Below are 24835 nucleotides of genomic sequence, written 5' to 3'. Positions count from 1 at the left end.
CCCCGCCCCCCGCCGTTCCCTCCAGTCGCCTGCCCCCCCCCCCCCCACTGTGTCTCCCCACCGCTACTGTATTCCCCTCTCCCTGTGCAAAAATGCAGCTCACGTGAATTCCCTGAACAGGCTGTAAATCTAAGTCTAAACTTTCAGTGGTATCACCACGATCGTTATCTGGCAATTTGTTTCTCCCCCACTTCCGAGACCTGCAGTGTTTTTTCTGTATCTACGATACACATTTTTGTGGCATCAGAACGATTTGCATTAACAATTGGAAAAACTCCACAATTGCATTTTCCCTATGCGTAAAATTGTTGGATTCACGCTTTTTAATTTTGATGCATAAACAGGCACTTATCGAAGGAATCTGGCACGGGTTCCGTGTCTTCCTTGAGCCCCGATTGTTTTACGTCATTTTTTGGTGCAGGCGACTGAAATTCTCAGGAAATTTCGGTCAATTTACCAGTGACGGTGTTCCAGGAAATTCCAGCCCGCTGATATACAATCATAGAACGATACCGCACAGAAGGAGGCCATTCGGCCCATCGTGCCTGTGCCGGCTCTGTGACAGAGCGATCCAATCTCCCCCCCCCGCTCTTTCCCCACAGCCCGGCAATTTTCTTCCCCCCCCTCTATGTATTTATCCAATTCCCTTTTGAAAGTTACTATTAAATGTGCTTTCAGGCAGTGCGTTCGAGATCATACCTCGCTGTGGAAAAGCACTCCTCAGCTCCCCCTCTGGTTCTTTTACCTTAAATCCGTGTCCTCTGGTTATGGACACTCCTCACTTACTCTTATCAAAAACCCCCCCCCCGTTACTTTGAACATCTCTTATTACATCTCCCCTTAACCTTCTCTGCTCTAAGGCCATTTCCAGTTTTGTGTACCTAGTGGGTGCCCCCTGTGGAATACCACACTGAGAATACATTGCATCTACCCTTTCCCCTTTGCTTTCCAAATCCCACCCATCTCTGTCACGGTGTCAGTCGTGGCTCAGTGGTAACACTCTCGCTTACCGACCCCAAACCCCCCCACCATCGGTTTCAAGTTTTTTAATTTTATTCATTCCCGGAATAGGGACGTCGCTGGCAAGGCTGGCATTTATTGCCCATCCCTAATTGCCCCTTGAGAAGGTGGTGGTGAGCCGCCTTCTTGAACCGCTGCAGTCCGTGTGGTGAAGGTGCTCCCACAGTGCTGTTAGGGAGGGAGTTCCAGGATTGTGACCCAGCGACGATGAAGGAACGGGCGATATATTTCCAAGTCGGGATGGTGTGTGACTGGGAGGGGAACGTGGAGGTGGTGGTGTTCCCATGCGCCTGCTGCCCTTGTCCTTCTAGGTGGTAGAGGTCGCGGGTTTGGGAGGTGCTGCCGAAGAAGCCTTGGCGAGTTGCCGCAGTGCATCTTGTAGATGGTGCACACTGCAGCCAGGGGGCGCCGGTGGTGGAGGGAGTGAGTGTTGAAGGTGGTGGATGGGGGGCCAATCAAGTGGCTGCTTTGTCCTGGATGGTGTCGAGCTTCTTGAGTGTTGTTGGAGCTGCACTCATCCAGGCAAGTGGAGAGTATTCCATCACACTCCTGACTTGTGTCTTGTAGATGGTGGAAAGGCTTTGGGGAGTCAGGAGGTGAGACACTCACCACAGAATACCCAGCCTCTGCCCTGCTCTTGTAGCCACAGTATGGCTGGTCCAGTGCAGCATTTCCAGATCAGTGAGCAAACATCGCAGCGTACCATCCCTTTCCATCAGAACAATCTGACATAAGAACATAAGAAATAGGAGCGAGAGAAGGCCGTTTGGCCCCTCGAGCCTGCTCCACCATTCAATCAGATCTGACCTTGGCCTCAACTCTACTTCCCTGCCCGCTCCCCATAACCCTTGACTCCCTTATCGTTCAAAAATCGGTCTATCTCCACCTTAAATATATTCAATGTCCCAGCCTCCGCAGCTCTCTGGGACAGAGAATTCCAAAGATTCACGACCCTCTGAGAAATTCCTCCTCATTTCCATTTTGAATGGGCGATCCCTTATTCTGAAACTATGCCCCTAGTTCTAGATTCCCCCATGAGGGGAAACATCTTCTCTGCATCGACCCTGTCTGCCCCCTCAGAATCTTATACGTTTCAATAAGATCACACCTCATTCTTCTAAACTCCAATGAGTACCAGCCCAACCTGCTCAACCTTTCTTCATATGACAACCCTTTCATCTCAGAAATCAACCTCGTGAACCTTCTCTGAACAGCCTCCAATGCAAGTATATCCCTCCTTAAATACGGAGACCAAAACTGTACGCAGTACTCCAGGTGTCGTCTCACCAATACCCTGTAGCAGGACTTCTCTCCTTTTATACTCTATCCCCCTTGCAATAAAGGCCAACATTCCATTTGCCTTCCTAATTGCTTACCGTGCCTGCATGTTAACTTTTTGTGTTTCACGTACAAGGACCTTCTGTACCTGACCATGTTTTTGTCGTGTGTCCCCCTCCCCACCGCCCCCCCCCCCCAGGTCTTCCGGTGAATATATTAAAAGCCATGGAGTTATATCAGAGTGCAGCCCGCTCGGGCAGTGACGAGGCTGTGCACAACCTGCAGCTCCTGATGAAAGATCTCCAAGTCAAAGGTAAGCAGCATATCATCAGATTCTGGCCAACGATCTCGCGGTGGCACTGACCCCCTTCCACCAGGAAGGCCACAGGCCACGTTCGCAGGCTTCTGTTGAGTCGGGCGATCTTAACGCAGAGAAGTGTGAAGTGATGCATTTTTGTAGGAAGAACCAGGAGAGGCAAAATAGATTGGACAAAAGCTGATTTTGGCGGGCTGAGAGTAGAATTTGGGAAATTAAAATGGACAACAATATTGGCAAAAAACAACGTAGAACAGCAATGGGAAACATTTAAGGCGGTGTTCGACAGAATGCAGAAACAATATAATTCTGCTAAAAGGAAAGAACAAACTAAACGTATATAATTATGAGGGGGCTTGACAAGGTGGATGCAGAGAGGATGTTTCCACTGATGGGGGAGACTAGAACTAGAGGGCATGGTCTTAGAATAAGGGGCTGCCCATTTAAAACTGAGATGAGGAATTTCTTCTCTGAGGGTTGTAATCCGTGGAATTCACTGCCTCAGAGAGCTGTGGAAGCTGGGACATTGAATAATTTAAGACTGAAATAGACAGTTTCTTAAACAATTGGTACCAATTGGGATGAGTTCCTACGAAATGAATTTAAGGAGCTAGGAGCTAAATTAAAAAGTAGGACCTCAAAAGTAGTAATCTCGGGATTGCTACCAGTGCCACGTGCTAGTCAGAGTAGGAATCGCAGGATAGCTCAGATGAATACGTGGCTTGAGCAATGGTGCAGCAGGGAGGGATTCAAATTCCTGGGGCATTGGAACCGGTTCTGGGGGAGGTGGGACCAGTACAATCCGGACGGTCTGCACCTGGGCAGAATCGGAACCAATGTCCTCGGGGGAGTGTTTGCTAGTGCTGTTGGGGAGGAGTTAAACTAATATGGTAGGGGGATGGGAACCAATGCAGGGAGATAGAGGGAAACAAAAAGGAGGCAAAAACAAAAGACAGAAAGGAGATGAGGAAAAGTGGAGGGCAGAGAAACCCAAGGCAAAGAACAAAAAGGGCCATTGTACAGCAAAATTCTAAAAGGACAGAGGGTGTTAAAAAAACAAGCCTAAAGGCTTTGTGTCTTAATGCAAGGAGTATCCGCAATAAGGTGGATGAATTAACTGTGCAAATAGATGTTAACAAATATGATGTGATTGGGATTACGGAGACGTGGCTCCAGGATGATCAGGGCTGGGAACTCAACATCCAGGGGTATTCAACATTCAGGAAGGATAGAATAAAAGGAAAAGGAGGTGGGGTAGCATTGCTGGTTAAGGAGGAGATTAAGGCAATAGTTAGGAAGGACATTAGCTTGGATGATGTGGAATCTATATGGGTAGAGCTGCAGAACACCAAAGGGCAAAAAACGTTAGTGGGAGTTGTGTACAGACCTCCAAACAGTAGTAGTGATGTTGGGGAGGGCATCAAACATGAAATTAGGGGTGCGTGCAATAAAGGTGCAGCAGTTATAATGGGTGACTTTAATATGCACATAGATTGGGCTAACCAAACTGGAAGCAATACGGTGGAAGAGGATTTTCTGGAGTGCATAAGGGATGGTTTTTTAGACCAATATGTCGAGGAACCAACTAGGGGGGAGGCCATCTTAGACTGGGTGTTATGTAATGAGAGAGGATTAATTAGCAATCTCGTTGTGCGAGGCCCCTTGGGGAAGAGTGACCATAATATGGTGGAATTCTGCATTGGGATGGAGAATGAAACAGTTAATTCAGAGACCATGGTCCAGAACTTAAAGAAGGCTAACTTTGAAGGTATGAGGCGTGAATTGGCTGGGATGGATTGGCGAATGATACTTAAGGGGTTGACTGTGGATGGGCAATGGCAGACATTTAGAGACCGCATGGATGAACTACAACAATTGTACATTCCTGTCTGGCATAAAAATAAAAAAGGGAAGGTGGCTCAACCGTGGCTATCAAGGGAAATCAGGGATAGTATTAAAGCCAAGGAAGTGGCATACAAATTGGCCAGAAATAGCAGCGAACCTGGGGACTGGGAGAAATTTAGAACTCAGCAGAGGAGGACAAAGGGTTTGATTAGGGCAGGGAAAATGGAGTATGAGAAGAAGCTTGCAGGGAACATTAAGACGGATTGCAAAAGTTTCTATAGATATGTAAAGAGAAAAAGGTTAGTAAAGACAAACGTAGGTCCCCTGCAGTCAGAATCAAGGGAAGTCATAACGGGGAACAAAGAAATGGCGGACCAATTGAACAAGTACTTTGGTTCGGTATTCACGAAGGATGACACGAACAACCTTCCGGTTATAAAAGGGGTCGGGGGGTCTAGTAAGGAGGAGGAACTGAGGGAAATCCTTATTAGCCGGGAAATTGTGTTGGGGAAATTGATGGGATTGAAGGCCGATAAATCCCCAGGGCCTGATGGACTGCATCCCAGAGTACTTAAGGAGGTGGCCTTGGAAATAGTGGATGCGTTGACAGTCATTTTCCAACATTCCATTGACTCTGGATCAATTCCTATGGAGTGGAGGGTAGCCAATGTAACCCCACTTTTTAAAAAAGGAGGGAGAGAGAAAACAGGGAATTATAGACCGGTCAGCCTGACATCGGTAGTGGGTAAAATGATGGAATCAATTATTAAGGATGTCATAGCAGTGCATTTGGAAAGAGGTGACATGATAGGTCCAAGTCAGCATGGATTTGTGAAAGGGAAATCATGCTTGACAAATCTTCTGGAATTTTTTGAGGATGTTTCCAGTAGAGTGGATAAGGGAGAACCAGTTGATGTGGTATATTTGGACTTTCAGAAGGCGTTCGACAAGGTCCCACACAAGAGATTGATGTGCAAAGTTAGAGCACATGGGATTGGGGGTAGTGTGCTGACATGGATTGAGAACTGGTTGTCAGACAGGAAGCAAAGAGTAGGAGTAAATGGGTACTTTTCAGAATGGCAGGCAGTGACTAGTGGGGTACCGCAAGGTTCCGTGCTGGGGCCCCAGCTGTTTACACTGTACATTAATGATTTAGATGAGGGGATTAAATGTAGTATCTCCAAATTTGCGGATGACACTAAGTTGGGTGGCAGTGTGAGCTGCGAGGAGGATGCTGTGAGGCTGCAGAGCGACTTGGATAGGTTAGGTGAGTGGGCAAATGCATGGCAGATGAAGTATAATGTGGATAAATGTGAGGTTATCCACTTTGGTGGTAAAAACAGAGAGACAGACTATTATCTGAATGGTGACAGATTAGGAAAAGGGGAGGTGCAAAGAGACCTGGGTGTCATGGTACATCAGTCATTGAAGGTTGGCATGCAGGTGCAGCAGGCGGTTAAGAAAGCAAATGGCATGTTGGCCTTCATAGCAAGGGGATTTGAGTACAGGGGCAGGGAGGTGTTGCTACAGTTGTACAGGGCATTGGTGAGGCCACACCTGGAGTATTGTGTACAGTTTTGGTCTCCTAACCTGAGGAAGGACATTCTTGCTATTGAGGGAGTGCAGCGAAGGTTCACCAGACTGATTCCCGGGATGGCGGGACTGACCTATCAAGAAAGACTGGATCAACTGGGCTTGTATTCACTGGAGTTCAGAAGAATGAGAGGGGACCTCATAGAAACATTTAAAATTCTGACGGGGTTAGACAGGTTAGATGCAGTAAGAATGTTCCCAATGTTGGGGAAGTCCAGAACCAGAGGTCACAGTCTAAGGATAAGGGGTAAGCCATTTAGGACCGAGATGCGGAGGAACTTCTTCACCCAGAGAGTGGTGAACCTGTGGAATTCTCTACCACAGAAAGTTGTTGAGGCCAATTCACTAAATATATTCAAAAAGGAGTTAGATGAGGTCCTTACTACTAGGGGGATCAAGGGGTATGGCGAGAAAGCAGGAATGGGGTACTGAAGTTGAATGTTCAGCCATGAACTCATTGAATGGCGGTGCAGGCTAGAAGGGCCGAATGGCCTACTCCTGCACCTATTTTCTATGTTTCTATGTTTCTATAAGGGGTTAAGGGGAGCAGGCAGGGAAGTGGAGCTGAGTCCATGATCGTCTCAGCCATGATCGTATTAAATGGCAGAGAATGCTCGAGGGGCCGTATGATCTACTCCTGTTCCTATTTCTTATGTTCTAAACACTAATGAGACTCCATGGATGAATAAAGCCATAAGGGAACAATTGAGGGTAAGGAAAGGGGCAGACATTAAGTTCATAGACAGCAGGGGAGTGTATGATGAGGGACAATACAAAAAGATTAGGAGAGGCCCAAAAACCAATGAGGAAGGTAAAGAGGAACTATGAAATTAAATAATCAAGGTACATAAAATAAAATAGTAAACTTTACAGACACATCAAAACAAAAAGGAAGGTTAAGATGGGAATAGTGCCATTATTTTTATAAATACATTAAGAGCAAGAGGAGAACTAAACAAAGGGTTGGGCCCATTAGAGACCATAAAGGTAATGTGTGTGTGGAGGTGGAAGACATGGGTATGGTTCTTAATGAATACTTTGCATCTGTTTTCATAAAAGAGAGGGACGATACAGACATTGCAATCAGGGAGGAGGAGTGTGAAATATTAGATGAAATGAACATACTGAGAGAGGAAGTATTAAGGGGCTTAGCAGCTTTGAAAGTGGATAAATCCCCAGGCCTGGATGAAATCTATACCAGACTGTTAAGAGAAGCAAAAGGGGAAATAGCAGAGGCTCTGACCGTCATTTTCCTCTCTGGCTACAGTGTTGTGTCAGAGGACTGGAGGACTGCTAATATGGTACCTTTGTTTAAAAAGGGAGAAAGGGATAGACTGAGTAATTACAGGCCAGTCAGCTTAACCTTGGTGGTGGGAAAATCATTGGAAAAAATTCTGAGGGACAAGATAAATCTTCATTTAGAAAGACACGGATTAATCAAGGACAGTCAGCATGGATTTGTTAAGGGAAGGATGTGTCTGACTAACTTGACTGAATTTTTTGAGGAGGTAACAAGGAGGGTCGATGAGGGCAGTGCATTTGATGTAGTGTGTATGGGAGAAATTTAGAACTCAGCAGAGGAGGACAAAGGGTTTGATTAGGGCAGGGAAAATAGAGTACGAGAGGAAGCTTGCAGGGAACATTAAGACGGACTGCAAAAGTTTCTATAGATATGTAAAGAGAAAAAGGTTAGTAAAGACAAACGTAGGTCCCCTGCAGTCAGAATCAGGGGAAGTCATAACGGGAAACAAAGAAATGGCAGACCAATTGAACAAGTACTTTGGTTCGGTATTCACTAAGGAGGATACAAACAACCTTCCGGATATAAAAGGGGTCAGAGGGTCTAGTAAGAAGGAGGAACTAAGGGAAATCCTTATTAGTCGGGAAATTGTGTTGGGGAAATTGATGGGATTGAAGGCCGATAAATCCCCAGGGCCTGATGGACTGCATCCCAGAGTACTTAAGGAGGTGGCCTTGGAAATAGCGGATGCATTGACTGTCATTTTCCAACATTCCATAGACTCTGGATCAGTTCCTATCGAGTGGAGGGTAGCCAATGTAACCCCACTTTTTAAAAAAAGGAGGGAGAGAGAAAACAGGGAATTAGTAGTGAGTAAAATGATGGAGTCAATTATTAAGGATGTCATAGCAGCGCATTTGGAAAGAGGTGACATGATAGGTCCAAGTCAGCATGGATTTGTGAAATGGAAATCATGCTTGACAAATCTTCTGGAATTTTTTGAGGATGTTTCCAGTAGAGTGGACAAGGGAGAACCAGTTGATGTGGTATATTTGGACTTTCAGAAGGCTTTCGACAAGGTCCCACACAAGAGATTAATGTGCAAAGTTAAAGCACATGGGATTGGGGGTAGTGTGCTGACATGGATTGAGAACTGGTTGTCAGACAGGAAGCAAAGAGTAGGAGTAAATGGGTACTTTTCAGAATGGCAGGCAGTGACTAGTGGGGTACCGCAAGGTTCTGTGCTGGGGCCCCAGCTGTTTACACTGTACATTAATGATTTAGACGAGGGGATTAAATGTAGTATCTCCAAATTTGCGGATGACACTTAGTTGGGTGGCAGTGTGAGCTGCGAGGAGGATGCTATGAGGCTGCAGAGTGACTTGGATAGGTTAGGTGAGTGGGCAAATGCATGGCAGATGAAGTATAATGTGGATAAATGTGAGGTTACCCACTTTTGTGGTAAAAACAGAGAGACAGACTATTATCTGAATGATGACAGATTAGGAAAAGGGGAGGTGCAACGAGACCTGGGTGTCATGGTACATCAGTCATTGAAGGTTGGCATGCAGGTACAGCAGGCGGTTAAGAAAGCAAATGGCATGTTGGCCTTCATAGCGAGGGGATTTGAGTACAGGGGCAGGGAGGTATTGCTACAGTTGTACAGGGCCTTGGTGAGGCCACACCTGGAGTATTGTGTACAGTTTTGGTCTCCTAACTTGAGGAAGGATATTCTTGCTATTGAGGGAGTGCAGCGAAGGTTCACCAGACTGATTCCTGGGATGGCGGGACTGACCTATCAAGAAAGACTGGAATAACTGGGCTTGTATTCACTGGAGTTCAGACGAATGAGAGGGGATCTCATAGAAACGTTTAAAATTCTGACGGGTTTAGACAGGTTAGATGCAGGAAGAATGTTCCCAATGTTGGGGAAGTCCAGAACCAGGGGTCACAGTCTAAGGATAAGGGGTAAGGCATTTAGGACCGAGATGAGGAGAAACTTCTTCACCCAGAGAGTGGTGAACCTGTGGAATTCTCTACCACAGAAAGTTGTTGAGGCCAATTCACTAAATATATTCAAAAAGGAGTTAGATGTAGTCCTTACTACTCGGGGGATCAAGGGGTATGGTGAGAAAGCAGGGATGGGGTACTGAAGTTGCATGTTAAGCCATGAACTCATTGAATGGCGGTGCAGGCTCGAAGGGCCGAATGGCCTACTCCTGCACCTATTTTCTATGTTCCTATGTTTCTATGTTACCAAGGCATTTGATAAGGTCCCAAATAGCAGACTGGTCACGAAAGTAAAAGCCCAAGGGATCCAGGGCAAAGTGGCAAGTTAGATCCAAAATTGGCTCAGAGGCAGGAAGCAAAGGGTCATGGTTGATGAGTGTTTTTGTGACTGGAAGGCTGTATCCAGTGGTGTTCCGCAGGGCTCAGTACTGAGTCCCTTGCTTTTTGTGGTATATATCAATGATTTAGACTTGAATGTTGGGGGTATGATCAAGAAGTTTGCAGATGATTCTAAAATCGGCTATGTGGTTGATAATGAAGAAGAAAGCTGTAGATTGCAGGAAGATATCAATGTACTGGTCAGGTGGGCAGAACAGTGGCAAATGGCATTCAATCCAGAGAAGTGTGAGATAATGCAGTTGGGGAGGGCGAACAAGGCAAGGGAATACACATTAAATGGTAGGACACTGAGGAACAGAGTGACCTTGGAGTGCAGGTCCACAGATCTCTGAAGGTAGTAGGCCAGGTCGATAAGGTTGGTAAGAAGGCATATGGAATACTTGCCTTTATTAGCTGTGGCATGGAATACAAGAGCAGGGAGATTATGCTTGAACTGTATAAAACACTAGTTAGACCACAGCTAGAGTACTGCGTGCAGTTCTGGTCGTCACATTACAGGAAAGATGTGATTGCACTGGAGAGAGTACAGAGGAGATCTACGAGGATGTTGCCTGGACTGGAGAATTTTAGCTATGAGGAAAGATTGGATAGGCTGGGGTTTGTTTTCCTTGAAACAAAGGAGGCTGAGGGGAGACCTTATTGAGGTGTATAAAATTATGAGGGGCCTAGATCGAGTGGATAGAAAGGACCTATTTCCCTTGTCAGAGGGGTCAACAACCAGAGGGCATAGATTTAAAGTAATTGGTCGAAGTTTGGGGGAGATGAGGAGAATTTCTTTCACCCAGAGAGCGGTGGGGGTCTGGAACTCACGGCCTGAAAGGGTGGTAGAGGCAGAAACCCTCACCACATTTAAAAAGTACTTGGATGTGCACTTGAAGTGCCGTAACCTACAGGGCTACAGACCAAGAGCTGGAAAGTGGGATTAGGCTGGGTAGCTCTTTGTCAGCCGGCACGGTCATGATGGGCTGAAATGGCCTCCTTCCATGTTATAAATTTCTATGATTAAGGGATAGACAGGATTATACCACAGGTGACAATGGAGAGGTGGCAGAAATATGAAATTATTATTTTGCTTCAGTATTTACCGGGGAGATAGAACAGATGAACATGACTATCAGATGATGAGATTAGTAATGAGATAAGTGCATTTAAAATAAAACTAGGGGCTATATTAAATAAACTAATCAAATTCAAAGAGGATAAAACCCCTGGTCCGGATGGATTGCATCCATGGATTTTAAAAGAATCTAGGGAAGAGATAGCAGAGGCCTTACTACACATATTTAATACTTTGTTAGAAAAAGGTGTGGTGCCAGAGGACTGGTGGATAGCCAATATTTAAGGAGGATAGAACATGTCCAGGGAATTATAGACCAGTCAGCTTAACATCGGTGGTAGGAAAAATAATGGAATCCGTACTAATGGAGAAAATAGAACAACATTTAGAAACCAAAAATATAATAATATATAGTCAGCGTGGATTTCAAAAGGAAAAGCCTTGCTTGACCAACCTCATTTAATTTTTTGAGGAGGTAACAGAGAGAGTAGACAAGGGTAATGCAGTAGATGTCATTTATCTAGATTTTCAAAAGACCTTCGATAAGGTACCCCGCAATAGACTGATGAACAAGGTCAGAGAATGCAGACTCTGGACAAGTAGCAGAATGAATCGCTAGCTGGCTTCAAGACAGAAAGCAGAGAGTAGGGGTAAAGGGTAACTATTCACAGGGGCAGACGGTGGGTAGTGGTGTTCCACAAGGATCAGTGCTGGGACCACTTGCTCACAATTTATATTAATGATTTAGACTTTGGAATTAAAGACACAATTTCTAAATTTGCAGATGACACCAAATTGGGGGACAGTCACTACTGAGGGGGACTGCAACAAATTACAGGAGGACATTAATAAACTTGCAGAATGGGCATATAATTAGCAAATGACGTTCAACACCGATAAATGCGAGTTATTACATTTTGGAAGGAAGAATAGGGAGGTCACGAGTCTGGGTGGGGTAGAGGAACAAAGGAATCTCTGGGTACAAATACACAAATCACTAAAAGTTGCAACACCGGTTAGCAAGGCCGTTAAAAAAAGCAAACCAAGAACTAGGGTTTATTTCTAGAGATATAGAATTGAAAAGTAGGGAAGTTATGCTAAACCTGTATCGAACCTTGATTAGACCACACTTGGAGCACTGAGTGCAGTTCTGGTTGTCATAAAAAGAATAGAGGTACTGGAGAGTGTGCAGAGAAGATTTACAAGGATGATACCAGAAAAGCGAGGGTATACCTATCCAGAAAGGATGAACAGGCTGTTGAAAATAGAAGGCTGAGGGGTGACCTAATAGAGGTTTTTAAAATTCTGAAATGTTTTGATAGAGTGGATACAGAGAGAATGTTTCCACTTGTGGGGAAGAACATAACTAGAGGCCATCAATATAAGATAGTCACCCAGAAATCCAATCGGGAATTTGGAAGAAACTTCTTTACCCAGAGAGTGGTGAGAATGTGGAACTCGCTGCCACAGGGAGTGGTTGAAGCGAATAGTATCGATGCATTTAAGGGGAGGCTAGACAAGCATATGGGGGAGAAGGGAATAGAGGGTTATGCTGATAGATTTAGATGGGGAAAGACGGGAGGAGGCTCGAGTGGAGCATAAACGGTGGCATGGACTGGTTGGGCCGAATGGCCTGTTTCTGTGCCGTATATCCCGTGTAATCCTACGTAAAACTCAATAAAAAGTCAGATAATCATGTGCTGAGAGATAACCCGCTCTCGGAAATTCTGAAATGATTGCAGCCTGACCTGTTTTCCACGCTACGCTTAAGATGTGTGGGAAACCGTAGCAGCTCCCAACAGGAGTGCGCCAGGAAGGGAAACTGAGCCTTCCTCGGTGCTCTCGGGGCTGGATTTAGAACATAAGAAATAGGAGCAGGAGTAGGCCATACGGCCCTTCGAGCCTGCTCCGCCATTTAATACGATCGTGGCTGATCCGATCATGGATTCAGCTGCACTTCCCCGCCCGCTCCCTATGATCCCTTAATCCCTTGTCGGTTAAGAAACTGTCTATCTCTGCCTTAAATATATTCAATGTCCCGGCTTCCACAGCTCCCTGAGGCAGCGAATTCCACAGATTCTGAGAGAAGAAATTTCTCCTCATCTCAGTTTTAAATGGGCGGCCCCTTATTCTCAGATCATGCCCTCTAGTTCTCGTCTTCCCCCATCAGTGGAAACATCCTCTCTGCAGCCACCTTGTCAAACCCCCTCATAATCTTATAAGTTTCGATAAGGTCACCTCATTCTTCTGAATTCCAATGAGTAGAGGCCCAACCTACTCAACCTTTCCTCATAAGTCAACCCCCTTATTTAGGGAGGAGAAGGACCCGATATACATTCGGGGGTGGGGGCAGTGTCTGTGTTGGCTGTATTATTTATGCAGTGCGATTGGCCCTGATATTTTTTATTTTTCCTACTAAAGTGCATGACCTCACACTTTCCCACATTATACTCCATCTGACAAATGTTTGTCCACTCACTGAGCCTGTCTACATCTCTTTGCAAATTCTTTGTGTCCTCCTCACAACTTGCTTTCCCATCCATCATTGTATCATCAGCAAACTTAGCAACATTACACTCAGTCCCTTCATCCAAGTAATCAATATAGATTGTAAATAGTTGAGGCCCCAGCACTTATCCCTGTGGCACCCCACTAGTTACCGTTTGCCTACCTGAAAATGACCCATTTATCCCGACTCTCTGCTTTCTGTTAGTTAGCCAATCCTCTGTCCACACTAACATATTAACCCCCAACCCCATGAGCTCTTATCTTGTGCAGTAACCTTTTGTATGGCACCTTATCGAATACCTTCTAGAAATCTGAATATATTCAAGGTGGAGACAGTCAGATTTTTGAACGATAGGGGAGTCAAGGGATATGGGGAGCAGGCGGGGAAGTGGAGCTGAGGCCAAGATCAGATCAGCCATGCTATTAAATGGCGGAGCAGGCTCGAGGGGCCGAATGGCCAACGACTCCTGCTCCTATTTCTTATGTTCTTATTACAGCATGTGTGCACCGGAAATGTACAGTGGGTCAGTCCGCATCGGAAAAGCGTAAAATAGGTTCACGTTTTGGGTAGGGTTGTTAATTAGAACCCAGAATATTCGGATGTCTGTTCCCTTTCCAGATGCAGACTGACTGACCTGCTGCGTATTTCCAGCAATTTTCTGTTAAGATTTCCAGCTTATGGGGTTTTCTTTTCATCTCTTTTATTTCTTTGCTCTTTGATCGACACCCCGCGAGATATCTGCCCTCCTCCAGTTCTGGCCTCTTGTGCATCCTAGGTTTTAATCGCCGCACCATTGGTGGCCATTCCTTCAGCTGCTGAGACCCAAAACTCTGTAATTCCCTCCTTAAACCTCTCAACCTCTCTCTCATTTAAGTTGCTCCTTAAAACCTACCTCTTTGACCAAGCTTTTGGTCACCTGTCCCTAATATCTCCTTTTGTGGCCCGGTGTTAAATTTTGTTTGATAATCGCTCCCGTGAAGCACCTTGTAAAGATTAACTACGTTAAAAGCGCTGTCTAAATATGTTGTTGTATAAAGCCTGTGTTATAAAAAAAGCAACTTGTACTTAAATAGCGCGTTTTTACATAACATTTACAGCATTCATCCCAACAGAGACATCTAGATAGGAATAGTGCAATCAAGCCGACGCAGCATGGATTCATGAAGGGGAAATCATGTTTAACTAATTTACTGGAATTCTTTGAGGATATAATGAGCATGGTGGATAGAGGTGTACCGATGGATGTGGTGTATTTAGATTTCCAAAAAGCATTCGATAAGGTGCCACACAAAAGGTTACTGCAGAAGATAGAGGTATGCGGAGTCAGAGGAAATGTATTAGCATGGATCGAGAATTGGCTGGCGAACAGAAAGCAGAGAGTCGGGATAAATGGGTCCTTTTCGGGTTGGAAATCGGTGGTTAGTGGTGTGCCACAGGGATCGGTGCTGGGACCACAACTGTTTACAATATACATAGATGACCTGAAAGAGGGGACAGAGTGTAGAGTAACAAAATTTGCAGATGACACAAATATTAGTGGGAAAGCGGGTTGTGTAGAGGACACAGAGAGGCTGCAAAGAGATTTAGATAGGTTAAGCGAATGGGCTAAGGTTTGGCAGATGGAATACAATGTCGGAAAGTGTGAGGTCATCCACCTTGGGGGAAAAAAACAGTAAAAGGGAATATTATTTGAATGGGGAGAAATTACAACATGCTGTGGTGCAGAGGGACCTGGGGTCCTTGTGCATGAATCCCAAAAAGTTAGTTTGCAGGTGCAGCAGGTAATCAGGAAGGCGAATGGAATGTTGGCCTTCATTGCGAGAGGGATGGAGTACAAAAGCAGGGAGGTCCTGCTGCAACTGTACAGGGTATTGGTGAGGCCGCACCTGGAGTACTGCGTGCAGTTTTGGTCACCTTACTTAAGGAAGGATATACTAGCTTTGGAGGGGGTGCAGAGACGATTCACTAGGCTGATTCCGGAGATGAGGGGGTTACCTTATGATGATAGATTGAGTAGACTGGGTCTTTACTCGTTGGAGTTCAGAAGGATGAGGGGTGATCTTATAGAAACATTTAAAATAATGAAAGGGATAGACAAGATAGAGGCAGAGAGGTTGTTTCCACTGGTCGGGGAGACTAGAACTAGGGGGCACAGCCTCAAAATACGGGGGAGACAATTTAAAACCGAGTTGAGAAGGAATTTCTTCTCCCAGAGGGTTGTGAATCTGTGGAATTCTCTGCCCAAGAAAGCAGTTGAGGCTAGCTCATTGAATGTATTCAAGTCACAGAGAGATAGATTTTTAACCAATAAGGGAATTAAGGGTTACGGGGAGCGGGCGGGTAAGTGGAGCTGAGTCCACGGCCAGATCAGCCATGATCTTGTTGAATGGCAGAGCAGACTCGAGAGGCTAGATGGCCTACTCCTGTTCCTAATTCTTATGTTGGTATTTATGCTCCACACGGGCCTCCTCCCACCCTCCTCCTTCTAACCCCATCAACATATCCTTTTATTCGTCTTTTGGATGAGATGTTAAATCGAGGCCCCGTCTACCTTCTCAGGTGGATGTAAAAGATCCCGTGGCACTATTTCAAAGAAAAGCAAGGGAGTTATCCCCAGTTCAAAAGCAAAATACTGCGGATGCTGGAATCGGAAATTAAAAACAGAAAATGCTGGAAACACTCAGCGGGTCAGGCAGCATCTGTGGAGAGAGAAACAGAGTTAACGTTTCGGGTCGATGACCCTTTGTCAGAACTGGAGAGTGTTGGAAAAGAGCACATTGTTTAAGCACTGAAAGGGGGAGGGGAAGAAAGGACAAAAGGGAAGGTCTGTGATAGGGTGGAAGGCAGGAGAGATTAGAGAGACAAAAGGGATTATGGCCGAATTGAAATGGTAATGATAGAGGTTAGAAAAAGGTTAATCTGGATAGGGTGTGAATGGCAGAGTAATGTCCAGCTGCTATTAGAGACAAAGATTTATCCCTCAATCAACAAAAACAGATTATCTGGTCATTATCACATTGCTGTTTGTGGGAGCTTGCTGTGCCACATTTCCCACATTACAACAGTGACTACACTCCAAAGGTAATTAATTGGCTGTAAAGTGCTTTGAGACATCCGGTCATCATGAAACAATCTATATAAATCCAAGTCTTTAGAACATAAGAACATAAGAAATAGGAGCAGGAGGGGCCATGCGGCTAATATATTATCCACAACCCCGTGAACTTTTATCTTGTGCAGTAACCTTTTATGTGGCACCTTGTCAAATGCCTTCTGGAAGTCCAAATACACCACATCCACTGGTTCCCCTTTATCCACCCTGTTCATTACATCCTTAAAGAACTCCAGCAAATTTGTCAAACATGACTTCCCCTTCATAAATCCATGCTGACCTCTGCCTGACCGAATTTTGCTTTTCCAAATGTCCTGCTACTGCTTCTTTAATAATGGACTCAAACATTTTCCCAACTACAGATGTTAGGCTAACTGGTCTAAAGTTTCCTGCTTTTTGTCTGCCTCCTTTTTTAAATAGGGGCGTTACATTTGCAGTTCTCCAATCTGCTGGGACCTCCCTAGAATCCAGGGAAATTTGGTAAATTACAACCAATGCATCCACTATCCTTTTTCTTTTTCTTTTCTTCCTTTCTCCCTTGTGTGTTTATCTGTGTTCCCTTAAATCCATCGATACTATTTGCCTCAACTCCTCCTTGTGGTAGCAAGTTCCACATTCTCACCACTCTCTGGGTAAAGAAGTATTCTAGAAACATACAAAGATATCCCAAGGCACTTAAAAGAATCGGGGGGGCGGGGGGGACTGGACTGTAGGTGAGAGGTTAGATGAGGTGAATGTGGGCTCGGTGTCAGCAGTGGCTCAGTGGGCAGCACACACTCCTCTTGAGTCAGAAGGTTGTGGGTTCAAGTCCCACTGCAGGAACTTGAGCACAAAAATCTAGGCTGACACTCCAGTGCAGTACTGAGGGAGCGCTGCACTGTCGGAGAGGCAGTACTGAGGGAGCGCTGCACTGTCGGAGGGGCAGTACTGAGGGAGTGCTGCACTGTCGGAGGGGCAGTACTGAGGGAGCGCTGCACTGTCGGAGGGGCAGTACTGAGGGAGTGCCGCAATGTCGGAGGGGCAGTACTGAGGGAGCGCTGCACTGTCGGAGGGGCAGTACTGAGGGAGCGCTGCACTGTCGGAGGGGCAGTACTGAGGGAGCGCTGCACTGTCGGAGGGGCAGTACTGAGGGAGCGCTGCACTGTCGGAGGGGCAGTACTGAGGGAGCGCTGTACTGAGGGAGCGCTGCACTGTCGGAGGGGCAGTACTGAGGGAGCGCTGCACTGTCGGAGGGGCAGTACTGAGGGAGCGCTGCACTGTCGGAGGGGCAGTACTGAGGGAGCGCTGCACTGTCGGAGGGGCAGTACTGAGGGAGCGCTGCACTGTCGGAGGGGCAGTACTGAGGGAGCGCTGCACTGTCGGAGGGGCAGTACTGAGGGAGCGCTGCACTGTCGGAGGGGCAGTACTGAGGGAGCGCTGCACTGTCGGAGGGGCAGTACTGAGAGAGCGCTGCACTGTCACAGGCGGCATCTTTCGGATGAGATGTTAAACCGAGGCCCCGTCTGCCCTCTCAGGTGGATGTAAAAGATCCCATGGCACTAATTCGAAGAAGAGCAGGGGAGTTATCCCCGGTGTCCTGGACAATATTTATCTCTCAATCAACATCACTAAACACAGATTATCTGGTATTTATCACATTGCTGTTTGTGGGAGCTTGCTATGCACAAATTGTCTGCTGCGTTTCCCACATTACAACAGGGACTACTCTCCAAAAGTATTTCATTGGCTGTAAAGAACTTTGAGACGTCCGGTGGTCGTGAAAGGCGCTATATAAATGCAAGTCTTTTTAGGTGGAAATGGGAGGTTTTTAAAGGAGGGTAGAACGGTCAAGGGATTTAGGCAGCGAGTTCCAGCACCTGGGGCTTAGGTGACTGACACCAGTTGTTACCGGTAATATATATATTTATTTTTTGTTTCAGGAAGTCTCGGTTCCTCCCGCGAGAGTGCCGTCCTGAGGACCGTGATGTCCTCCCCGTGTCTCCGCGCCCTGGGCAGGGTCAGGCCGCGCCCGAGTGAAGCGGACGAGGACTGGGGAGGGCTCCACCCGCCGCCGGGCGTGTCTTCGACCCGACTGCCGCACTCGTGGAGCACGGGCAGCCTGCGCGCCTTCCCGCTTAGCGGCGGAGCCGGGCGGCCGGGAGCTGCGATCGTCGCCTGCCTGCATCGCCACGCGGAATTCCCGGCCGGGCACCTCTCGTTCCGCGGCAGCGTCCCGGGCGTGGGCTGATCGGCGCAGAGACGTCTGCGCGGGTAGAAGCCCGCACGCGCGGCCCTTCCGCGTGCTCCGCGATCGGCGGCGTCCCGTGCCACAAGGATTATGACAACGCCTCGCCCGCACCCAATGGATACACAGCTCCCTCGCCACGGAACAAAGCTGGAAAATCTATCGGCAAAAAAAAAACCTCCAGTGGGCCGTGTTCGAGGGATCTCTGTAACAAACGCTCTCCGTCCTGCCGTGCACTGTGCCGACGGCTGCCATTTAAAAAAGCACCTATTTGCACACCTAACCGCTGCCGAGGCAGAGCGCCCCTTGCCACAGAGGAGGCCCTTCAGCCCGTCGTGTTGTCGCCCGCTCTTTACTCGTGCAATTCGAAAACTGATCCCACTGCCCTGCTCTCTCTCCCCTCCCCAGGGGGTGAGCTTTATAATAATAACTCTTCATATTGCGCAGTGCATCTGCTCTCAGGCTGATGAACCCCCCCGCCCAAATAAGTCAGCAGTCTGTCAAATGAAAGGTTATAAGAACATAAGAAATAGGAGCAGGAGCCCCTCGAGCCTGCTCCGCCATTCAATAAGATCATGGCTGATCTGATCTTGGCTTCAACTCCACTTCCCCGCCCGTGCCCCATAATCCCTGACTCCCTTATCGTTCAAAAATCTGTCTATCTCCACCTTAAATATATTCAATGATCCAGCCTCCACAGCTCTCTGGGACAGAGAATTCCACAGATTCACAAACCCTCTGAGAGAAGAAATTCCTCCTCGTCGCCATTTTAAATGGGTGATCCCTTATTCTGAAACTATGCCCCCTAGTTCTAGATTCCCCCACGAGGGGAAACATCCTCTCTGCATCTACCCTGTCCAGCCCCCTTCAGAATCTTATGTTTCAATAAGATCACCTCTCATTCTTCTAAACTCCAGTGAGTATGCTGACGGGGTGAGATGAAGAGAGGTGGGAGGAGGCTCGTGTGGAGCAGAAACGCCAGTAAGGACCAGTTGGGCCGAATGGCCTGTTTCAGTGCTGTAGACTCGATGTAATCTTTCATTGGTTTCGGTTGCTGGCCAAACAGGCGATGGCAATAATGAGCCAAGCTATTTCACAGCTTGCTGGGTTAACCATTATTTTTGCAAGATGCCACCTTCGTTTACTTTTCACCTCTCCCCACAAGCACGCAGACAATTTAAAGTGCCGCTCTTAATGTTCTGCATCCTGAATGGTGCAGTATTCACACACACACTGTTGCAAGACATCCCAATATACGCTGCACATACGGTCTGCAGCCTAGTTTAGAACATAAACATAAGAACCATAAGAATTAGGAGCAGGAGTCGGCCATTCGGCCCATCGAGCCTGCACCGCCATTCAATAAGATCATGGCTGATCTTCTACCTCAACTCCACTTTCCTGCCCTATCCCCATATCCCTTGATTCCCTTAATATCCAAAAATCCATCGATCTCAGCCTTGAATATACTCAACGACTGAGCCTCCACAGCCCTCTGGGGCAGAGAATTCCAAAGATTCACCACCCTCCGAGTGAAGAAATTTCTCCTCATCTCAGTCCTAAATGGCCGACCCCTTATTCTGAGTTTATTTTTTTACTCACAATCCTTTGTCTGGTTGTAAACCCACACCGAACCTGTTGCGACTGACCCTGGCTGTGTGCAGCAACAGCCGTGTGCAGTTGAACATAAGAAATAGGAGCAGGACTCTGCCCTTTGAGCCATGCTCCGCCATTCAATAAGATCAGGGCTGATCTTCCACTGACAAAATGGCAGCTGTGGCTCCTTGTGCGTTACGCCCTCCAAACCCCTCCCCTCACCGCATTAAGTACATCGCACCCCCCTCACTGCTTTTAATGCATCACAACCTCTTTCCCCCTACCCACCCCATAGCGACAGCGTTATGCCTTTAAGAGGGAGGAGGCGATATTCTGTGAAGCCCTGGGACAGTGTCTCTGTTTCCCCAAGACCATGTCTGCCCGTTCTGGGGGGCATTGCACTGTGCAGCAAGAGGAACAGCGAGTTCTTCCGGCGTCCTACCAACACTTCCCCTTCGACCAGATTAATGGGTCTTCCGTTCTGTCGCTGTTATAAGAAATAGGAGTAGGCCATACAGCCCTTGGAGCCTGCTCCGCCATTCAATAAGATCATGGCTGATCTTCGACCTACGCTCCACTTTCCCGCCCGATCCCCATGGGCTAGAATTTCCCCAGCGCCCGATTGAAGCCCAAAAAACCGCAACGGCTGAAAAGATTATCACCGGCAAAAACTTAACGAAATGTTTATTTTTTAATCCGCCCAGCAAAAAACATGGACCTTGCACCCCCAAATCTGGGTGAAAAAATGTAATTTAGGGTAGATTGGGTGATGCCTAAAGAAAATGAGCGAAAAATTTTAAAAACCTATCAAAATTTACCCCGAGGCTGTGGGTTGGGCCTAACACCAAAAATAGAAATAAAATAATTTTTCAAAAAACCCAAATAAAAAAATCTAAAAAACATTTCCAAGACACTTTTAAATTAAATCACCCCAACAGATTTTGAAAATAAATAGTAACAAACCAAATAGGGACTGACATATCAAGAAAGACTGGATCAACTGGGCTTGTAGTCACGAGTTCAGAAGAATGAGAGGGGATCTCATAGAAACGTTTAAAATTCTGACGGGTTTAGACAGGTTAGATGCAGGAAGAGTGTTCCCAATGTTGGGGAAGTCCAGAACCAGGAGTCACAGTCTAAGGATAAGGGGTAAGCCATTTAGGACCGAGATGAGGAGAAACTTCTTCACCCAGAGAGTGGTGAACCTGTGGAGTTCCCTACCACAGAAAGTTGTTGAGGCCAATTCACTAAATATATTCAAAAAGGAGTTAGATGTCGTCCTTGCTACTCGGGGGATCAAGGGGTATGGCGAGAAAGCAGGAATGGGTTCAGCCATGAACTCATTGAATGGCGGTGCAGGCTCGAAGGGCCGAATGGCCTACTCCTGCACCTATTTTCTATGTTTCTAATCACTTAACCTTTTTCTTACAGACCTATTTTACCTACCGCCCAGCTCCGCTGATCCTCCTGGGCGTTTTTTTTTAAATATTTTCATACTTAGCTACGGGTCACCGCTCAGCCAAAGATGGCGCCAGGGTGATCTTTGAACGGTGCTCGCTAACAGTCCGCTCCCCAACGGGACTTGGAAACCACCGGCGTGTCTCAGGTAAGGAATTTTACGCTCACCTGATTATCGCCCACAGTGACCAATACCGCCCAGAAACCGAGCGGTGAACCATAGGAAATTCTAGCCCCATAATCCCTTGATTCCCCTAGACTCCAAAAATCTATCGATCTCAGCCTTGAATATACTCAATGACCCAGCCCCCACAGCCCTCTGGGGCAGAGAATTCCAAAGATTCACCACCCTCTGAGTGAAGAAATTCCTCCACATCTCAGTCCGAAATGACCGACCCATTATCCCAAGCTTATATCCTCTAGTTCGAGACTCCCCAGCTAGGGGAAACAATCTCTCAGCATCTACCCTGTACAAGTCTATATCGGCTCTTGCAATAACGGCAGTCGAAGGTGAAAGACTTTAAGCCCTTTCTGAGCGATTGTCACATGAGAGGGGATCTCATAGAAGCATATAAAATTCTGATGGGACTGGACAGGTTAGATGCAGGAAGAATGTTCCCCATGTTGGGGAAGTCCAGAACCAGGGGACACAGTCCTAAGGATAAGGGGTAAGCCATTTAGGACCAAGATGAGGAGAAATTTCTTCACTCAGAGAATTGTGAACCTGTGGAATTCCCTACCGCAAAGAGTTGTTGATGCCAGTTCGTTAGATATATTCAAAAGGGGGTTAGATGTGGCCCTTACGGCTAAAGGGATCAAGGGGTATGGAGAGAAGGCAGGAATGGGATACTGAAGTTGCATGATCAGCCATGATCATATTGAATGGTGGTGCAGGCTCGAAGGGCCGAATGGCCTACTCCTGCACCTATTTTCTATGTTTCTATTCGCAGAAATGTTTACGTGAATCAAACTGGTGATTCCCGGTCTCGGGCGGGGCTGTTGCTGGTGAGGGGTGTGTTGAGGAGGCTGAGCTCATTCCCCCCCCCGCCCCCCCCATGGAGTGGGAGAGCTCGAGGAGGATCTAACTAAAGGTTTCGACATTACGAAGGACACTGACAAAACTGATTGAGGCAAATTGTTCACTGTGGTTTTCGCTCCTCCTCAGTGTCTTGAACTGTGGCCACCTTTCACCCAGGTGTGCCCTGTTCCTGACTGCCTGAGATACTGAAGATTGTACACTTTTCTTGAAACTTTTACCACCCCAGTGTGTGATGTAGGTAAAGAGACTCACGTAGTCTCTTCACTTGAGTAGTAGGTGTTAAGACTAGTTGCTGCTCAGCAAATCCTGCTGGAAGAGGAGGATCACCCTTGACCCCATCAGCCTCGGCCTGAGGCTGATCCCAAAGTGACGTTCACCAGGACTGAAATCTGGAGTCGCTGGGAGTATTCATTCAGAAGCAATCCGGGCTTCTGTATCTTCACGTGGTTAGATTGATTGTCACTGGCTGCTGTCGGTGTTTATAGTAATCTGTAATATATCTACCGGTGAGTTGATTTTTGGGCTTATTTTCTTTTCGGTGATTGGACAGAAATCTCCAGTTGGGTGTTTTGGTGTTCATGTAAATGAGATGGTTCTAATTAAGCCCGGGTTCGATGGGCCGAATGGCCTTCTGTGCTGTAACCATTCTATGATAAGAACATAAGAAATAGGAGCAGGAGTAGGCCATTCAGCCCCTCGAGCCTGCTCCGCCATTTAATACGATCATGGCTGATCTGATCATGGACTCGGCTCCACTTCCCCGCCCGCTCCCCATAACCCCTTTTCCCCTTATCGTTTAAGAAACTGTCTATCTCTGTCTTAAATTTATTCAATGTCCCAGTTTCCACAGCTCTCTGAGGCAGCAAATTCCACAGATTTACAACCCTCTCAGAAGAAATTTCTCCTTGTCTCTGTTTTAAATGGGCGGCCCGTTATTCTAAGATTATGCCCCCTAGTTCTAGTCTCCCCCATCAGGGGAAACATCCTCTCTGCATCCACCTTGTCAAGCCCCCTCATAATCTTACATGTTTCGATAAGATCACCTCACGTTCTTCTGAATTCCAATGAGTAGAGGCCCAAAGCGGCTTACAAGCAGAGTCGATTAAACAAGTACAGATACAGAAATGTAGACATGCACTTCACTTTCCTCTCTGCACTAACTTTTCTAAGCACAAAATTTTCTTTTTTTTTTAATGATTCTTGTCCCTAAACTTACTAAACTTGAATCTGCCCCCTCTCCCTTAATTGGATTCCTTCTGTCACCTGACTGAACACGACGCTCCCCTTTAGTAACCTTCCCATGGTGTCCACGTTGAACCAAGGCCTCAAGCCCTCTGTCACACAGCATCCCTTATGTTTTCACCCAGAGGGTGGTGGGAGTCTGGAACTCACTGCCTGAAAGGGTGGTAGAGGCAGAAACCCTCACCACATTTAAAAAGTACTTGGATGTGCACCTGAAGTGCCGTAACCTACAGGGCTACGGACCAAGAGCTGGAAAGTAGGATTAGGCTGGGTAGCTCTTGGTCAGCCGGCGCGGACACGATGGCCGAAATGGCCTCATTCCGTTCTGTAAATTTCTATGATTCTTATCTCGTTTTCTCCCAGAACATTAACAGTCTGCATTTCTGTGAACAAAATGGAGCCTTATTGCACTCTCTGCAGCTGCATGTCCCATCTGGTTTCCGAGGCAACTGTGGTTAAAAAGCTCTTTGGCAAATTTTTAATCAAGGTTCAGGCACGGTCTTTAATTACTTTTGTATATGTCAAGTTCATTCATTTGGCTCACAAGTTTATTGTAATTACCCGTGTGAATATATAAATAAAATACGTGTTAATAAACAAATCTGCACTATCTTGTCGTGTTTGCTCCTTATACTATATGCTAAGCTAACCTTAATATCCCAGCAAGCTCTTTCCTTCTTGTCCACGTTTCAACATGTGTCCTATGTTCCAACACTTGACCAGTAATGAGGCTAGTGCTGGGACACTGTGATCACGTTTAATCATAGAATCCTAGAAGTTTCATCATAGGCAGTCCCTCGGAATCGAGGAAGACTTGCTTCCACTCCTGAAGTGAGTTCTTTGGTGGCTGAACAGTCCGATATGAGAACCACAGACTCTGTCACAGGTGGGACAGAT

General features: G+C 46.6%; 1 protein-coding gene across 5 annotated transcripts in view; it reads left to right on the top strand.

Annotated features, from left to right (window-relative positions):
• Nucleotides 1-24537, top strand: part of dele1 (DAP3 binding cell death enhancer 1) — a 74729-nt gene extending 50192 nt beyond the window's left edge. For 2 of the 5 annotated variants that reach the window (XM_070877983.1, XM_070877982.1), the window contains 2 exons: nt 2498-2611; nt 18299-21718. In XM_070877983.1, the coding sequence (XP_070734084.1) occupies nt 2498-2611; nt 18299-18606 (422 nt within the window). In that variant the 3' untranslated portion in view covers nt 18607-21718. Of the gene's footprint in view, nt 1-2497; nt 2612-18298 lie in introns of all 5 variants that reach the window. The other 3 variants (XR_011592977.1, XM_070877986.1, XM_070877984.1) reach the window with 3 other exon arrangements.
• Nucleotides 24538-24835: the final 298 nt, after the last annotated feature.

Source organism: Pristiophorus japonicus, chromosome 4, assembly GCF_044704955.1.
Source record: "Pristiophorus japonicus isolate sPriJap1 chromosome 4, sPriJap1.hap1, whole genome shotgun sequence".
NCBI lineage: Eukaryota > Metazoa > Chordata > Chondrichthyes > Pristiophoridae > Pristiophorus > Pristiophorus japonicus.
Note: the sequence above shows the minus strand (reverse complement) of the source record. Positions and strands in the feature narration are given on the sequence as shown.